Genomic DNA, 19435 nt, shown 5'->3' with positions numbered 1-19435 from the left:
AGCCCGCTCCTGTACCTTGACAGGTGAGCGTTGTCCTGCTTCTCCTGTTAGGGAGTGAAATACCACATTCAATATTAATATAATGTTAAGAAGACTAAAAAGTAATGTTTTATTGAATTATGTTACAAAATACTTGATTGATAGTGTCATATTTTATAGGCCTACTAAAGATTCAATTAGAAATGGTTATGATTGAATCACAATTTATTGCTGCACATTTAGTATTATTAAATGCTATGTATTGGCAAAGATCTATGCTTTTCCTATAAAGCTGAGTACTTCCACTGTTATTTTTCATATTGTAATGCTACAAAAATGATCAACATAAAACTCCCAGTTACCTCAGCCTGCCACTTGTAGGCCTTCACATCTCACAGAAGGTGTTATATACAGTGATAGGTATTGTCAGAGATGGAGAAGATGTGGAGGGGCCTCAATCCTCTTTTTGCCTCTGTATGCTGACACAGCCACAGCATCATACTGTACACTGGGAGCCACTTGTAGGGGTTCACAGTTATTCAGAACAGCCCAGAGTAGGTCTATAATAGTGAAGGAAAATGTTAACTCATACTCTTCACATACCTATTGATTGATTGCTTGATTAAATCTATTTTAAACTCACATAGCTCATCCATGCTGTGTAACGCTCTTTAAGGTTAAACTCTATACAGTACAGCACAGCGGGCTCATTGAAGTGGGTCATCATAGCCATGTCTTCAATCTTATCATACTTTGGAGGGTTCATGGAGTGGTTATCATCCTCTTTTACAGTGATGGTCTGTTGAAGAAAATTATGTAAATGTATGTTCATCAATTACAGTAATGGTTGTTTTTATGTTTAAAGTGTTACTACAGTATAAGTACACAGTTTATCAAGTCCTCATTGCAATACTCATCAAGTCCTAATTTCAATAATATCAGACCACTGGAGAGTCATGGCTACTGTATATTACTATTAGTCAATGTAACATATTATTTTAAAGTTGGCCTCACTTACCTGCCCACATGCAGTTTTGATAATGACTTAACCACCATCTTTATTCTGGAGAATTCCTTTAAGGTACAGTACATCTCCTTGGGCACAGCCACAAAATATGCTGATTTGGCATCAAATGGAGTGTACAAATATGACAACCGGTATGAGCTTACAGGTATCATCCAAAGGCTCACTGTGTCATTTACCAGTTGATTGGTAATGTGGTGGCAAGTTATAGTGAAATTGCATTAAGAAAAAAAACACTAATTCTGTAAGTCAAGGAAACATTTCCTGGCCAATTAAATATATATTTTCCTTTGTTCTGAGAAACCATGTGTGTTTATTAGTAGGGTGCACTTGATAAAATGCAGGCAAGACAATTTTATAAAACAGCTGCTTTTTGTTTAGATGCAAATTAATACATTATGAAGCAAATGATGCAGTAAAGGGTATAGGCAATTGACTCTACCTCCTTTCCTACTCCAAGAGAACAGTTGTTGTAAATGGTCTGAGGATACTGAGGGAAAGAAAACAATGTGAAAAACAATAGAGATTGTATTTTAAATATTGCTAAATAATAAAAAGTAAACCATTAATATCCTAAACATGAATATCCTATTTATACAATTTAACAATTTAATGTTCTGTGCTGCTTCTTATATAGAGAGATGAGTGTTCACTCAGCAAAAACCACTTGCTATAATCATGTAGTTTTGCTCTGTTTGCCCATGTATTTTTGCCTCTGAACTTATCCTGGATCTATGTCATTAACATAAACAGACCGCTCATATAAATGCAGCTCATATACATGCAGCTCATATTTCTTAGAATTTTAATGAAATAAGTGATACTTCTGGATGTTATCAGTGTAGTCATTAATGTATTGGATCTAGAGATTGTGGGCATTGCTGAGCATGCATTCACTGTTGCTTTGGTTTTAGAATACACACTTTTAGACAGGAGCATACAATGTATATAGCTATAACAACTACAGTCTGTGGTATACATATTGATGTTTGTTTCAGAATCGCAAAGAAACAAGAAATAGGCATTAGCTAATACCTACAGTATGCAATTGTCATTTTACCATGTACCCTCTAAGTAAAGGTATGTCATCTCTGTACAACAATGCTGAAAGTACAAATGTAGCCTAAACTGGGGATTGAATTTCATTGGATATTTATAGATTGTGCCACTTGCGATGAGGCATTTCTTAACCTTGTGTTAATGCTATTGTGTGAAGGATATTGGTTACTGTAGTTCAGACATTGTTTTGGTCTTATTTTGACACTAATCTCCTTAATGCACCTTGGCGCTGCAGAGGATCCAGTTTATCCGTGGAGAAGCTCTCAAATGTCATTGGCATACTGTTGCAGAAGCCTTGCAAGTCTTTCATGTGACAAAGGAGCAACATTTGGCCTAACAGTTGTTATTCTGGGAACTTGTGAGTGATATTTCATGGCAGTGGAGGCACTTGTCCTGATGCCTAAGTTTCACAAAGGCCATCACTAACTAAGGCCATGTTTCATAAGAAACAGTGGAATCTACTCTTAGGCATTGTTAAAGAACTTTAATTCTGTAGCTAATTTAATGTAAAATGTCTACATTTCTGCAGGTAGCAAACCAAACCAAAGTGGGCAAAACTAAAAAGGCCTGTACCTAATGAATTTACTAAATTGGCTTCGATATTTGTATTTTGCTTCTCAAAGTAAGAAAAGGATACAGTACAGGAGGCAGTTTATGAGGACCCAGTAAGACTTTGCATTGTCAATAAATTATCAAATGTACAATGTAAGTGCCTGCCTGTTGTGCAGATTGTGACATTTGAAATTTCATATTACAGGCATAGGAAACTGTAGGCTAGACTAGACTGTTGTGATCACATTTACTATGAAATTAAATTGTGTTACTTGATATCTCATATTTAAAAGATTAAAGATAAATATAGCTGATTGCTATTTTCCTTAGGATGCTTTCGTCATTTTGAAAGAGGTGTTAGATATCATTAATTACACAGATGTAATTATCTTTTTGGCTTTCATCTCTTTCAAAAGTGATAACATTCCAGTTGGAAACAATAGGACACAGATACAGTATTTGGTATAATATATAATTTATAATATATAATATTTACACAGTATTCGGCATAATATATAATTTCATGTCTTCACTTCACAGCTTTTGTAGGAATAGTGTGGACAAATTCAATGACTCAACTACAGTTAATGTAAGAGCCCCTTGCATTTTTGCCTTACTTCTGAATGGCGATAAAGTCTACTGGGAACTCCAATTAACTAATTAGGAAACAATCTAGGTTGAAAAACTTGGCGAACTACCCATGCCTCCATTAATGTGACACAGATTATGTCTGTCAGGGTTGTAATCACAGGCAGTGTGCCACCCTGAATGAAGGATGCTGTACATTACTTTTGAGGGACTCTTTTTGAGGTAACAATACATTGTGTACAACTTAGTTTATGCTTTAGTTTATGGCTTGGCCTTGGGTTGTAACTAAGTCATTGGTCTTGGGTTGTCTTACAGTAAAATGCACCTCCATTGTTACATTGTTAGACATGGAATCTGAAGAGAACAGGTGCAGCATAGTTCTGTGTCTACAGGTTGGAAACAAACATTCAGATCTGGTCCCAGAGGAGCAGATTTATTAATAAACCCCTCCTTTTAATGGTGTTGTTCCACTGTATGTCTTGATAGATGAACTGGAGACAAGGCTAACCTTGCAGCCTGACCTTCCCTCAAGTGTTTTCCCCAAACAAAGTAAGGAGCAGATCATATTATATGACGTGTATTCACTGTCATTCTTTCCCCTTGGAAAGTTTATACTGAACTGGCAAAGATGGAGAGATGGCATCAGTGACCAAATACTGAGTTCACACGTTATAAAATAGGAATATATATTTAATAAAAATATCTTTATCCTCAAGTGTGTTGTTATTAGGATGGAATACAAATATAGCTGCCTGCTCAGCAATGGTCTAAGAGCCTAGCTGTTTGTCACCAAGAGCTTGTGTATTGCTCTCCTCAGTGGAGTTTTTAGCCTCTCTTTGGCAAAAGTACTGTAAGTTACAATTTTGCTGCCATTTCTAGAGAAAAATGTACTGTATGTACCAGCATAGGATAACCATCAGCCTAATTTTTGCAGGTACAATCATTGTTTTTGCAATGCCTGTTTTTGGTCATCAACTAATTTGCTTTATATTGGACAAAGCCTGCAATATTTCAGGAACTGGAGTCTAGTTTTTTGAGGGGCTCAGAGCCCCTCTGGCTGTTGAAAACTGAAAATCAAATACATTAAACAGTTGGAGAGAATCAGCATAAAGCAGGTGGCCTGAGGCCCCGGCACATCTAAGGGACAACTAAAATACATCTACAGAAAGATTATTCCTCAATTTAGATGGATGCCAGTTATGTTTCAAGTTATCCTTATGCAGTATACATTTTGTTCAACAGTATCTACTGTACATTTGGAAAGATTAAGAACTTACAACAACATTATTATGAGTTTATTATTATTATTACAAGGTTATGCTGAGTGTGACATTTAAAATGAGACTGGTAACCTCAAACTTTACGATACTCTTGTTTAATTTCAGCATAGAGCATATATTGTACATCTACTGTACTACAACAAAGGTTTATGATTGCACCCTTAGTAATCTTGTGTGAACACGATTAAGTCTTTCAGTGTGACAAACATGTAAAGGGGTTTTCAGAAACTAGAAATGCATGAAAATGTCCTTGTTTTGGAAAGTGACAACTGGGTTTGGAGGAGAAAGGTGCCACCAGGTGATGTTGTGCTGTTAATGTTGTTAATGTACACTCACTGTACACTTTAATAGGAATACTATACTAATACTGGGTAGGGCCTTCCTTTGCTCTCAAAACAGCCTCAATTCTTCGTGGCATTGATTCCACAAGATGTTGGAAACATTCCACTGAGATTCTGCTCCATGATGACATGATTGCATCATGCAATTCCTGCAGATTTTTCAAGTGCACTTTCAAGCTGTGAATCTCCTGTTGGTATTAACAGGTCCAAAGTGTGCCAAGAAAACATTCCCCACACCATTACACCACCTCCACCATGAGAGTGTACACCTGAGTGTACAGGTGTTCCTAATAAAATACTCGGTGAGTGTATGTCTTTTGCATCCAATCCATGAATGGGAAAATCTAAATTATGAGTTGGTAACACATTCTGCAGGGGCTGAAGTTTATGTCCATATTTCAGATGAATAGTACCTGTGGAATGGATTTACAGTAACAAACTAAACACTACACAATGAAACAATCCATCTACTGTACAGTTCTAAATGCATGTGAGCCTGCTGTATATGAGCACGGAGCAAGGAGCACTTGTACTGAAGCAGTTTATGGTACTGTTTCCACTGGTTCTTACATAGCACTCTTTCGGAAATCATGTACTGTAGTAACAATGGGGACAATGTTTGGTATTTACCTCAAATAATTCAAATTCAATACAATTAGTATGTACAGTACCTTGTTGTAAATTCTGCCGAGTGGTGCTTGTTAAAAATAATCTCAAAGAAACAAACAAGTAATTTCCAAAGAAAGAAATATGTCATTCCTAAGTAGATACCTAATAATCTCTGTAACTCTGAAATAAAGTGCAATAGGAACATTTTCTCCTCAGGTGTCGTCTGCAATGGTGCTCAGCATACACTATGAGTACGACAAAAATATACTGTATTTGAGTGGTACAATGAAAACATCGGACAACGCAGAGATATAGCTTGCAGATTTATTACTAGTTTCATACATTAGAGACTATTTATCAGAAAAACATATTTTATGGTCTCTTGATAGGATGTCTCGTCTGGACTTCTGCTCTCACTCTTCAGCATCTTTTACCTGGAAGTGAATTTAACAGAGAATAACATGTCAGGGGTAGAAGATGCTCCTTCCTTTAAAGGTGAAGCATGTAGTTTTGCACTTTACTGCCCTCTCTGGCAGCACAGAACATTTGAAAAGTTTTCTGATAATGTAAAATAAAAAAGTAAAATTGGTACGTAATGGCCAGTGCTCGACCACGACACCAGATTTTAGAAAGCTTTGTTTTGACCAAAACAGTGCTCTTCACTGATTCATTCATCATGTGATGTCATTCCTTGAATGCTACAGATTTATCATGGCCAATAAGCACTATTTTTAAGCTTAAATCTACAAATTAGAGCTTTAACCATTACCACATTGATGATATTTGAAACAACTAAATCTTTAAGTTAAAATATTCAGTTACTAGAATGTATCACAATTTAGTGAGAAAGGCAACCTGTTTTGTTAAATGTCATATTTTTCATCACTTATTAATGAAATGGCATTGGATTTAACTTTACCCTGCCAACATCACGGCTCTTGGCTCTCAGCTTGTTGACCTGTGACTCAGCAATGTCAGCCCGCTCCTGAGCTTCCTCCAACTCATGCTGCACCTTCCTGTACCTGGACAGGTGAGTGTTGGCCTGCTCCTCCTGTTAGAATTGAGAAAACTTGATTTAACAGTGACATTGTATGTCTGACTGTGATTCTGTGCATATGTGTTTTGAATGTGATTGGATCAATGATGGAGATGAATTATCATCTCCATCATTGATCCAATAAAGTAATGTGAATCATACTAACAGGAAAACAGACAAACGTAAGTCTTTATCAAATAAACTAGACTCCTGTGAGCCTTTAAGATTTAATTAAGATTTCATATAATTTGGGTTCTGTATTGCATATCCCATGTTGCATTTAACTCATATATTGCACTCTAGATTTGGTAATGATTTTCCGAAAATTATTGAAACTCATGTACCAATGACCAGGGCACATTGTGCTGAAACATTGGTTCATCTCCTGCAAAAATATGGGTAATGTTATAGTGTGTAATACACTCACTGGCCACTTTATTAAGTACACCTGTTCAACTGCTTGGTAACGCAAATATCTAATCAGCCAATCACATGGCAGCAACTCAATGCATTTAGGTATGTAGACATGGTCAAGATGACCAGCTGAAGTTCAAACTGAGCATCAGAATGGGGAAGAAAGGTGATTTAAATGACTTTGAACGTGGCATGGTTGTTGGTGCCAGACGGGCTGGTCTGAGTATTTCAGAAGCTGCTGATCTATTGGGATTTTCACACGCAACCATTTCTAGGGTTTACAGAGAATGGTCCAAAAAAGAGAAAATATCCAGTGAGCGGCAGTTCTCTGGGCGAAAATGCCTTGTTGATGCCAGAGGTCAGAGGAGAATGGCCAGACTGGTTCAAGATGATAGAAAGGCAACAGTAACTCAAATAACCACTCGTTACAACCAAGGTATGCAGAAGACCATCTCTGAACGCACAACACGTCGAACCTTGAAGCAGATGGGCTACAAAAGGGGGTCCAACCCAGTACTAGCAAGGTGTACCTAATAAAGTGGCCGGTGAGTGTACATTTAGATGGGTGAAAAAATGTAAAAATTAAATGTACTCTATCAAGTACAATAGATGTCAGGCACTGTACATAGAAGCTAGTTCTATCAACAATTATTGCAGCTATCAGCTTCTATTTCTCGTAATGCAACGGCATGGCATGTACTTACAGTTTCCTCAGTCTGTCTCTTATAGGCCTTCACTTTCAGTTGCAGCTTGTCCACAAGATCCTGCAGTCTGGTCACGTTCTTCTTGTCCTCCTCGGTCTGTAGAGTTAACAGGAGATTTGTTTATCCTTTTGAATGGTGTATCTGTAGTGTTTGTCATTCTTATGATTCATTGTTGTACCTGGTAAGTGAGCTCCTTCACTCTTCTCTCATATTTGCGGACACCTTTAACAGCATCAGCTCCACGTCTCTGTTCAGCATCAACTTCAGACTCCAGCTCACGGACCTGGAATATAGTTTGATAATTCTGTTTTAATCTCAAATATGATTGTTCATCTGTAACATTTACAGTATGTAAATGCTCTCTACGCACCCTAGCCTCCAGTTTCTGGAGTTGTTTTTTTCCACCCTTCATGGCCAGGTTTTCAGCCTCATCCAGACGGTGCTGCAGGTCCTTGACTGTGACCTCCAGGTTCTTCTTCATCCTCTCCAGGTGACTGTTGGTGTCCTGCTCCTTCTTCAGCTCCTCTGCCATCATAGCAGCCTATAATAATATGTTGTATGTATTCATATATATGGTTTGTGGTTATATTAGATGTCTTGTACTCAGCTACAGAAAATATATTGTATATGAATACAATAAGCAATATACTGAAGACAGGCAGAAAATGAAACTTACATCAGTAATAGCCTTCTTAGCCTTCTCTTCTGCATTTCTTGCTTCCTGGACAGTATCCTCAACTTCACCTTGAACCTGAACAAGGTCAGCTTCCAGCTTCTTCTTGGTGTTGATAAGACTTATATTCTGCAAAAATTAGGATGATCTTGTCACATGACTAAACTGGCTTGCACACCATATTTGACCATCAGAAAGGTATTTTCGTATGTACCTGAGAATGCAGCAGTCCCACACGTTCACTGGCATCAAGCAGCTCCTGCTCGGCCACTTTGCGGCTTCTCTCTGTCTGCTCCAGGGCAGCCCGCAGTTCCTCAATTTCAGCCATCATCAGGTTGTTCCTGCGTTCCACCATGGCAACCTGCTCCTTCATGTCTTCCTGCCCTCTTAAAGCATCATCAAGGTGCAGTTGGGCATCCTGTGATCAAAGAGAGAAGACTCATTTAAATGTTTAAAAAAGGGTGAAAACAGTAAAAGATGTTTGAATAAAAGTCTAAATGTACCTTGAGCACTCCCTGGACGTTCCTCAGCTGTTTCTGAGATTCAACAGCCTGTCGATTAGCATGGCTCAGCTGAACCTCCATTTCATTGAGGTCTCCCTCCATCTTCTTCTTGACTCTCAGTGCATCATTCCTGCTCCTGATTTCAGCATCCAGAGTGCTCTGCATGGAGTCCATCACCCTCTGGCTGTTCCTCTTAATCTGCTCCATTTCCTCATCCTTTTCCGCAAGCTTCCTGTCAACTTCACCTTTGAGCTGATTGAGCTCCAGCTGAACACGGAGAATCTTTGATTCCTCATGCTCCAGTGTAGCCTGTAAAATGAAGAGTAGACAACTTTTGTTGATTAAGATTCTAAGCACCATTCCAAAGACCACACAGTGTGCCCTAAAAATAAGTTTGAACAATGAACTAACTACTCAATTTAGATATTTTATATCCCTATCCTTTTGTAATCATGAACATCTTTGTAGACATTTTAGAATTTTAGTGTGCATACCTCTGCCTCCTCTAGTGCTGTTTGAATTTCCGCCTTTTCAGCCTCCACTATCTTCTTCCCTTTATCCAGTTCATGGATGGTCTTTCCATTCTCACCAATCTGCTCAGTCAGGTCAGAGATCTCCTCTATTGAAATAAAAGAGCAGAGAAACTGAAAAATAGATTTGTGTGCATCCATACAGTACTCTGGATAGACTGTGCATTACATCCTTGTTATATTGCCATACGTTGCAGGTTCTTGTTCTCCCTCTTAAGTGTCTCCAGTTGGTCCAGAGCTTCCTCATAGGCGTTCTTCATCTTGAACAGCTCAGTGCTGAGAGAGCGAGCTTCTTTCTGAGTTCCCTCCAGCTCTGCCTGGCTCTCCTCATACTTCTGCTTCCACTCAGCAAGAACCTGAGAGTGTAATGAACAAATGAATGAGTGACTTGAGAGAGATATTCTACTGTACTTCATTGATACTTCATTGACTGACCAGGGCACATTGTGCTGAAACATTGGTTCATCTCCTGCAAAAATATGGGTAATATTATAGTGTGTAACTTTCTCTTACCATACATTTGTTAAAACTTTACCTTGTCAAAGTTCCTCTGCTTCTTGTCAAGGCTGGCAGCCAAAGCATTAGCTCTCTCTACATCAATCATGAGATCCTCCACTTCACCATGCAGTCTCTGCTTGGTCTTCTCCAGAGAGCTACACTTAGAGTTCATGGCCTCAATGGATTCTTCTGCATCTTGCAGACGCTGGGCAAGCTTTTTCCTGTGAAGAATACAATGTAATTAAGGTGTTATTATCTCATATTGTAGTTATTCCAGCAGTTATTTTGTAGGTATTCCAGCAGTATGTCTATGCATAATATGTTTGATTACTTGGCCTCCTCAAGCTCCTCAGTGCGCTGGATGGCATCAGTCTCATATTTGGTTCTCCATTGAGCCACCTCACTGTTGGCCTTGGACATTCCACGCTGCAGCTCAGTCTTGGCCTCCTGCTCCTCCTCATATTGCTCTCGGAGCAGGTCACAGTCATGACGGGCTGATTGCACACCATGGGCCAGGGCATTCTTGGCCTATGTCATCATGAAAATGAATTTCAGTCCCAACTAATTTGTACTTACTGTAGAAAGGAGGTGCAGAAAGGTGTATGTAGGCCTATCCATTACCTTAACCTCCTCCTCAATCTGCCTCTTGAGCTCCTCAATCTGCTGAGTGTATGCTTGTTTGCCCCTGGTGAGCTGGGAAACCAGAGACTCTTTCTCTTCTAGTCGACGCCCAAATTCACCTGATTGGACAGAGGGGTATGAACATTTGCATTATTAATTATTTATTTATGTATTTATTTTACAAGGTTTACTGTACAGGCCTTAGATGTTATACTCACCATTCTCAGTCAGAAGCCTTGCTCTTTGTACACTTGTGTCATTCAGCTCACGGACATGTTCATCATTCTTGGTCTTTAATTCACTCAGTTGATCTTCAAGGGTGCGGCACATTTTTTCAAGGTTTCCCTGTGAACCATTTTGAAGTTACTTAAGACATTTGGTAATACCTTACATTGCCGTGCTATGTAATTACTGTGTTACTGAACACTGTAATATTAAGTATGACAAAACATTCATCTTTAATGTTATTTCATTCATACAGATACTTATTTTCCCCCGCTCTAAATTAGATCTCCCACCTTTGATTTGGCAACAGCTTCCATATTGCTGGAGAGGTCATCAATCTCCATTTTGAATTCACTCTTTTCCTTCTCCAGCTTCTGCTTGATACGCTGAAGGTTGTCGATTTGTTCTCCCAATTCTGCCATGCTGTCAGCCTGCTTCTTGCGGAGGGCTGCAGCGGTGGCCTCATGCTGGAGGGTGGACTCTTCAAGATCGCGACGTAGCTTCTGGAACTCAGCTTCCCGCTTTTTGTTCATTTCAATCTGAACAGAAGTTGCACCACCAGCTTCCTCAAGCCTCTCACTGATCTCCTCAAGTTCCCTGGAGAGATCAGCCCTCTGCTTCTCAACCTTGGCCCGAGCAGCACGTTCAGACTCAATTTCCTCCTCCAGCTCCTCAATACGAGCCTGAGATGAAAAGTTGTATTATTTTTAACTGATTATTTTACTCCGAAATTAAGTAATATGAATCAATGAATCAATTTAAACATCACCTGGAGTTCCTTGATCTTCTTCTGAAGCTGGGCACCAAGTGACTGTTCATCTTCAATCTTACTTAGGAGTTGGCTTAGCTCAAAATCCTTTCTTTTGTGGAGAAAATTAACATATGTTAATTGTGCTATGGTGTTATGATATATGGATGTGGGATAAGTGCCTGTTCTAATGTCTTCATTATCAGCTAACAACTTACTTCTTTATCTTCTCATCTGACTGCTGCTTGTCATTCTCCAGATCCATTAGGGATTCTTGGGCCAGTTTCAGATCTCCTTCAAGCTTCCTCTTGACTCTCTCTAGGTCCATGCGGATCTTCTTCTCTTGCTCCAAGGAACCCTCCAGCTAGTTCACCCAAAAATGTTAAGATAAAAAATGGATAAACAACCAAAGACAACTGTGAGTGTTATACAGTATGTATGTTATTTTCCTTGGTTATTGTGAGGCACAGCTATAATTGCTGCTATTTTAAACAGATATCCTGTTGCTTGTAACTTCAAGCCAATGTATCTAACTCACATCATCCACTTGCTGTTCCAGCTTGGCCTTGGCTTTGGTCAGAGTGTTGACTTTGTCTTCCTCTGCCTGTAGATCATCCAACATCTGCTGGTGGGCCTCTTGTAGGGCTTTCTTCTCCTTGGTTAACTTAGCAATGGTCTCATCCTGAGAGGCCATCTCCTCTGTCATATTTTTAACCTAAATGAAATCATGAGATATGGATACTCAGTAAGAAGTTAAAATTATCATCTTGAACGTACAACTCTGCTGTTTTAATGTAAATTGTTTCATTTTACATCATCAGTCAGTTTTCCTAAACATTTAAGAGCTGGGATACACCAAGGCGATGGTTAGGGACTATTTGAGATGTCTTCATCTGATGTCTTTGATCAACACACTGGAACATACTGCCCAAACTATCGGCTTTGTGTGTCCCAGCTTTAGAATGAACATCATTTTTCTAGCACTGTGGCTGCTACCAGCACCTATTCTTAGAGCAAGTCTTACTGTACTTGTGATAATAGTTGTTTCACTAACTGTAGGCAAATGTAATTATTGTACAGTAAGTCACTCTGGATAAGAGTGTCTGCTAAATGACTAAAATATAAATGTACTGTAGTAGAACTTGATCAAAAGTAAACCTTGTTTTCTGTTGCATGTTTCTCCTTCTCCACTTTGGCCAAGGTGAGCTCCAAGTCATCAATGTCTTTCTTCAGCTCAGAGCACTCATCCTCCAGTTTTCTCTTCTTGGCTGTCAACTCAGCATTGATTTCCTCCTCATCCTCCAGTCGTTCAGACGTCTCTTTGAGTTTGCACTCCAGCTGGATCTTACTTTTAATGAGCCCCTCACATCTCTCCTCAGCATCAGAGAGGTTATCACCTTCCTATTGTAGATGAAAAATAAACAAGACTGAATTGACACTGGAAAATAGTTGAGGATCAAAATGATTTATCTGCAATTTATCATACAAGATAATATGGCTTGGAAATCAATTTTAAAGAGAGGTAATGCTGGTAACACACTGTAGTGCAAATACAAAAATCTCTGTCTTTAAACCATATACTGTACTATAGGAAAAGAAGTAGCATACTGTAGTAATGTTGAGATAATATGAGTTGTATTAATCTAGTGGCTGTATTTTGACAATTTGAAAACAATTGTAGAATTGTATATAAGCAATTTGTTAAAATGAAAGGTGACATAAGGGCATTTTTGTAACTTACAGATGCTACTTGTAACAGAAGGTCATTCTTTTCCTGCAGCAGAGAAACCATTTTTTCCTCAAGCTCTTTCTTCTTTGCCAGTGCCTTAGCGAGATCTTCCTTTGTTTTTTCAAAGGTCTCCTTCATTTGGGCCATCTCTTTCTCAGTCTCTGCACTCTTCAGAAGAGGCTTGATCTTGAAGTACAGCTTCATCCATGGCCATGTTTTCACATTCATGAATGAGCGGATGTTGTATTGGATGGAATATATCGATTCTCTGTTTATGACAATCACAGAATAAGAAAATCAGGTTCCTATTGTAAACAAAGTATAATGTTTTAGGCTTAATAAAGCATTCATAACCTCGATGGCGTATAAGAGATTTGCTTATGAATTATTTCCTAAGCATCTACTGTACAGTATATAGGCCTTATAAAGGGATTTTAAAGGTTTCATTTAGACTTCAAAATAATCCTTTGTTTAAAGTGGGTCCAAAAACAGATTCATTCATCGATTTAGCATGCAATAGGTTTACCTACCGTCTTTCCATCATCTTCATGAACTGTTTCCTCATGACATATCCTCTACAGAGAGCCTGAGTCATGGTCACCAGAGTAGCCAGTTTGTCATCTCTCATCTCCTCCAGAGTACCCAGCAGACCAGCTTTGAAGAATACCTTTAGGGAACAGATTTAGGGATAGATTTTATTGACAAAAAAATTTCTATTGATAACGACAGTATTAATGCTTGTGTCATTTGCTGCATTTCTATTGCTCTACCTTGGTGTGCCCAAACTTGTACTGAGTATGGTCGACAGCTATTGATCCCAAGAGCTTCTCTGAAGCCTTCTTGTTGTCAATGAATTGCCCCTCAGGGATGACGCTGGCATTCAATACTTTGTATCTGTCAAAATGGTTATAAGGAAACAATGTTTTTTGTTTCCAATATTAAACACATTATGGAATCATGTCTACTAAGTACGCATTTAAGATAATTAAATAACCGTGTTAAAAGTAACTTTTTATCTTGCAGTACATATATTACAGTACCTCTGCTTGAAGTCACCATAGAGGATTCTGCTGGGGAAGCCCTTTCTGCAGATTCTGATACCTTCCAGCACACCATTACATCTCAGCTGGTGGATGACCAGAAAGTTCTGCATCAGACCTAAAACATTATGAGAAAACATCACATTTATCCTGTTACACAGGCCTGGTTTTCCTAACACATGTAGCAATTTACAGGACGCGGATGTTTGTCATTTTTGACATGATAAATGTATGCTGTATTGTTTATGATATCACAATACCAACCTGGTGTCTTTGATTCATTGGGAATCAAGCAACGCACAAAGTGAGGATGAGTGCTCCTTAAATTGGTCATTAGCTTGCCCAAATTCTCCTGTCGGATGGAAAGATATTGATTGTTAATAAGAATCTGTTAATAGGAATCTGTAAATAAATGTAGCAGTAAAGTAAAAATGTACAATAGTAATAAAAATACAGATACCCTGAACAGAGCAGACACAGTCTGGAAGGAGCCACCCTTTTTCTTCTTGCCTCCTGCTTTTGCATCTGTTGAAAAAAGTTTTTCTCGAATTAGGTTTTTGGGCACAAACTTAATTTTTACCATATTTATATTATATTATCATATAATGACACTAACTGAACATAAATGTAAACAATTTGGATATTCTAACTTTAAAAAAGAGAAGCGTGAGTTTATCAACTTCTCTTGTGGAAAAATAACTTGAGATAAAGGAAGGGAGTTACTGTATCATTACCCTCTGCACCGGCATGAGCTACATACAGCATAGCCAAAAGTTTAACTGAAGACTTCTGGTAGAGCTGCACCACAGAGTCGTTCAGGGGGTCCTTATTCTTCTCCAGCCAGCCTGTGATGTTGTAGTCCACAGTACCAGCATAGTGCAATAAGGCAAAGTGGGCCTCAGCCTTGCCTTTTGCAGGTTTGGGTTTCTCAAAGGCCTTGGTTTTACCAATATGCTGGTCATACAGCTTGTTTTTGAAGGTAGTGTCTGAAGCCTTGGGGAACATACACTCCTCTTCAAGGATGGAGAATATACCCATTGGCTGTTGACAATGTAACATATTATATTCAATATTATATGATAAGCAGACAAGGATATTACTGCATTGTATATTTCTTTCCAGATCTCACCTACCTTCTCAATAAGTTCAATGCAAGCAGCCAAGTCCATACCAAAGTCAATGAACTCCCAGTCAATGCCTTCTTTCTTGTACTCTTCTTGCTCCAACACAAACATGTGGTGATTGAAAAACTGTTGCAGTTTCTCATTAGTGAAGTTGATACACAGCTGTTCCAAGCTGTTATACTGAATACGGAAAATATGGTCAGTGTTTTAGGGAATAAGAATGTAAATAATGAAGATGGAATCAGTCACTAGAAACAAATTAAAACATTGAAATAAGTTATTTTGTGTTGTCCACTAACATCAAAGATCTCAAACCCAGCGATGTCCAGCACACCAATATAGAACTGTCTGGGCTGTTTTGTGTCCAACATCTCATTGATACGGACGACCATCCACAAGAACATTTTCTCATAGACTGACTTGGAGAGGGCTGAAGTTGAATTCATCACCTAAGTTAAAAAGAAGGGTGCTTTGATTTCTACTCATACATAGAATTTAAGAATTCTCCTTAGCGGTTTTCTCTTGGTTATTGTGAGTGAATGTTTCTCGGATGTTACCTGTGGCACAGTCTGCCCCTTGGTCACCATCTCGTTTCCGACCTTCACTCTGGGGTAACACAGAGCCTTGAGCATGTCAGCAGAGTTCAGGCCCATGAGGTAGGCAATTTTATCAGCCTCTGATTGCAAGAGAAAGCATAAAGTGCTCATTAATCATTCCATTGTGTTTCTAAGTGACAAAGATATCCAAGATAACAAAGTCCATATACAGTAGTAGTGAAACCGCTTTGACTGTTTTCTCATTGTGCAAATTGATGTCTTGGCAGTCATATTTTCAAATCCTTTCATGCAGCAGTAGTTTAGTCAAGTTGATGGCTTAACTCATCTTAAACTGTTATTTTCTGATATTTACCCTCATTGCCATCAGGCTCTGCCTGCTCCTCACGCTGCTTCTGCTTGAACTTCATGCTCCCATGATGCATCACAGCACCAGTCAGCTTGAAAATGCCCAATTTCTCTTCTGCAGTGAAGCCCAAGATATCAATGGCCGTCTACAGAGAATTAAAGCATTCTTTAATTAACGTTTTATGCCAGTTAGTGTCTTTATAGATTAATTGACTTGTCTTCCTTAGTGGAAAACAGTTGTTTGTGGAAAAACGGTTGTTTGTGCTTTATTTTACAGTCTTACCCCAGCTATTTCAGTCCTAGACTAGTGACCTTGTTCAGGTCACATAGCTAGAAACAACTCTGGGCCTCTTGTACAGTATAATGCATGCATAATATTCACAATGTACAATCATTTCTATTCTAAATTTGTATTCTACATCTGCATTTATCGTAATGCATTTTCACTTACATCTGTAGCTATGAACTCCTCTACATCATCAATGCTCTTCACAGTAATTTCACCCTGACTTATCATGGGATAGTCAAAAGGGTTGGTGGTGATCAGAAGAGCCTCTGGAGGAGAATAATTTGAATACACGTTGAACCCAGTTACTGTATATAAGTTTGATGAACTTTTGTTACCAAACATTCCATTTCATATTTCTTTTGCCTCACCCAGCAGTTCAGGCTTGTGTCCTGTCATGAGCTGATAGAAGATGTGGTAGCTTCTCTCAGCAGACAGCTGGAATGTTACTCTTGACTTCTCCAGCAAATCTGTAGAATAGATTTTTGCATGAGCAGCGGCCTTTGACACCACAACAGGATGATATACTGATAAAGGTGCACTTACATGTTTCAATATCAGCGGAGGCCAACTTTCCGGTTGTTCCAAAATGGATTCTGATGAATTTACCCTAAAGATTTCATAAGATATCCATCAGAATATAACATTTGAACTTCCCTTAGAAGAAATCTCAAGATTTCTTTTTGGTGATACTTACAAAGCGGGAAGAGTTATCATTTCTCACGGTCTTGGCATTACCATAGGCCTCTAGCAGGGGGTTGGCTGCAATGATTTGATCTTCCAGTGACCCCTGGAGATGACATTATTTTACATATTTTAGAAATTTGTCACGATGCATAAATCTCCACAAAATCAGTGAATGTAGCCTTGAATCACATTATCTGACCTTTATTTTGCCAGTAGAAGTGGCCTCAGATTTCTTCGATCCCCCAGCCACTGCGATTGTCGCGAAGTACTGGATGACACGTTTGGTGTTCACAGTCTTGCCTGCACCAGATTCTCCGCTGGAATAGACATGGATGATTCTTATTACCATTGTTTTTATTTCTTTTAAAGTTTTATATAATCTTACTAAGAAAACATGATGATGTATGATAAACTACAACACTACTGCACAATTATATTGTAAGATAGTGCTAGTGTAGAAGACCAATACAAATATAATCTTACTCATTATTTTGCACTTACGTAATCAGGATTGACTGGTTCTCACGGTCTGAAAGAAAAAAGGCAAGTGAAAATGGGATATAAACTTATCATAATATTCTGAATATTACTCTAGTCCAAGGGTATTTGTGTACCGGTGAGCATGAACTGATAGGCATTGTCAGAGATGGAGAAGATGTGGGGAGGGGCCTCAATCCTCTTTTTGCCTCTGTAAGCATTGACCACAGACGCATCGTACACTGGCAGCCACTTGTAGGGGTTCACAGTGACACAGAACAGCCCAGAGTAGGTCTGTGACAGTGGAGGAAAATATTATTGTATCAGCTTTCCATTTATTCATGTACTTTACTGTATAGAATGCTAGTACTTTATGTAAGGCTCACATAGATCATCCATGCGGCGTAACGCTCTTTGAGGTTATACAGCACAGTGGGTTCGTTGAGGTGGGTCATCATGGCCATGTCTTCAATCTTATCATACTTCGGAGGGTTCATGGGGTGGATGTCATCCTCTTTTACAGTGATGGTCTGTGACAGGAAGATATATTTGCAAGTGGCTAATCTTTCAGATATAGTGAATATAATATATATAATGAATAGATCAGCAGAATTGCCACAGTATTCACATTATATAGTTTGCCAATATATAATAAGTTCAGTCTATGATAGAAATCCACTGACCTTTCCACATAGAGTTTTGACAGTGGCTTTGCCACCATCTCTACTCTGAAGAACCCCTTTGAGGTACATTTCACTAGGCTCAACCACAAAGAAAGCTGATTTGGCATCAAAGGGAGTGGTCTGTGCCGCAATTCTCTCCCTTTCCGGCTTTCGGAGGAAAATAGCCGCCGGGCCAAAGACCTGCATCTCCGCATCCGTGCTCATGATGGCACTATGCAAAGAAAAGAGTTACTCTTAAAAATAAAAATACAAAAATTCAGATCCTAATGCGATGAACTCTCACAATTTGGAATTTCCATCCTAAGCCAAATAATATAACTCTAGCCTAATCTTTACAAATATCTAGACTAGAGCAATATGTTTTTGTCACTCTTCTCTTCACAATTAGTTGCCAACATTTCTATTCTGATTTTTTCTGATACATTAGGAAACACTTTACATACTGTGTTTGTATAACTCTGCAATTACTTTTGTAAGTACAGTGTAACAAGTGTTACTATCGTGTATTACTACACTGTGCCACAGTAATAACGCAAGACAACACCCTAACCTAACCCTGTAGTGAAATTGTGTGTAACTACTCTCTATCTACAGTTTTAACCAATATGTGGAAATAGTTACTACTTCCACACAATTAAGTATATAGTATATATATCTATGTCTATATCTATATCTAAAAGTTTGGACACACCTTGCCAAGAGTGTGCAAAGCTGTCATCAAAGCAAAAGGTGGCTACTTTGAAGAATCTAAAACATAAAACATATTCTGGTTTGTTTAACACTTTTTTGTTGACTACATAATTCCATATGTGTTCCTTCATAGTTTTGATGTCTTCAATATTAATCTACATCATGCATGCCAAAGTTAACTTAAACTCTATTTACCTTTTCTGAAGCCAAGTGACCAAATTGGTATGTTGATACTTGAAAATGAAAAACGTTCAGGCTGTTGTCAATATACACCAAGTTATTATTTCAACATGAATCAGAGAATCAGAGGTATTTTCAAAAAGTAAACAAGAATAACTGGATCTGAGGAAACAGATAAAAATTAAATATTAAATATTAAATATTGGCCACTGGTAAATTAAAGTGAGAGCTGTCTCACTTACTTACCTTTGCT

General features: G+C 38.5%; 1 protein-coding gene across 1 annotated transcript; it reads right to left on the bottom strand.

The window, feature by feature from the left end:
• Positions 1–5755: 5755 nt before the first annotated feature.
• On the bottom strand, positions 5756–19435 carry myhb (myosin, heavy chain b). The gene is made up of 41 exons (XM_083668694.1): positions 19429–19435; positions 19198–19235; positions 18313–18523; positions 18016–18159; positions 17767–17923; positions 17654–17681; positions 17352–17469; positions 17163–17255; positions 17012–17075; positions 16837–16935; positions 16631–16734; positions 16187–16325; positions 15835–15953; positions 15577–15726; positions 15287–15457; positions 14888–15194; positions 14614–14678; positions 14418–14505; positions 14154–14271; positions 13884–14007; positions 13644–13780; positions 13126–13381; positions 12543–12785; positions 11923–12099; positions 11603–11748; positions 11406–11496; positions 10930–11319; positions 10630–10756; positions 10412–10530; positions 10122–10318; positions 9828–10011; positions 9483–9648; positions 9257–9381; positions 8763–9071; positions 8474–8677; positions 8263–8388; positions 7957–8127; positions 7765–7869; positions 7587–7682; positions 6352–6483; positions 5756–5866 (listed from the first exon to the last, which is right to left on the bottom strand). Exons 3-41 carry the CDS (start codon positions 18514–18516, stop codon positions 5846–5848), a joined length of 5814 nt encoding a protein of 1937 aa, XP_083524820.1. The 5' UTR covers positions 18517–18523; positions 19198–19235; positions 19429–19435; the 3' UTR covers positions 5756–5845.

Source organism: Argentina silus, assembly GCF_951799395.1.
Source record: "Argentina silus genome assembly, chromosome: 4".
Lineage (NCBI taxonomy): Eukaryota > Metazoa > Chordata > Actinopteri > Argentiniformes > Argentinidae > Argentina > Argentina silus.
This window is presented reverse-complemented; position numbering and strand designations above follow the sequence as displayed.

Coding starts and splice junctions, on each gene's coding strand:
- myhb (XM_083668694.1), bottom strand. CDS start 18,516: ATGAGCACGGATGCGGAGATGCAGGTCTTTGGCCCGGCGGCTATTTTC. Junction 15,954..16,186: donor AGAGCCTGATGGCAATGAGG/GTAAATATCAGA, acceptor TCTTGCAATCAG/AGGCTGATAAAATTGCCTAC. Junction 10,012..10,121: donor GAGGAGCTTGAGGAGGCCAA/GTAATCAAACAT, acceptor TATTCTTCACAG/GAAAAAGCTTGCCCAGCGTC.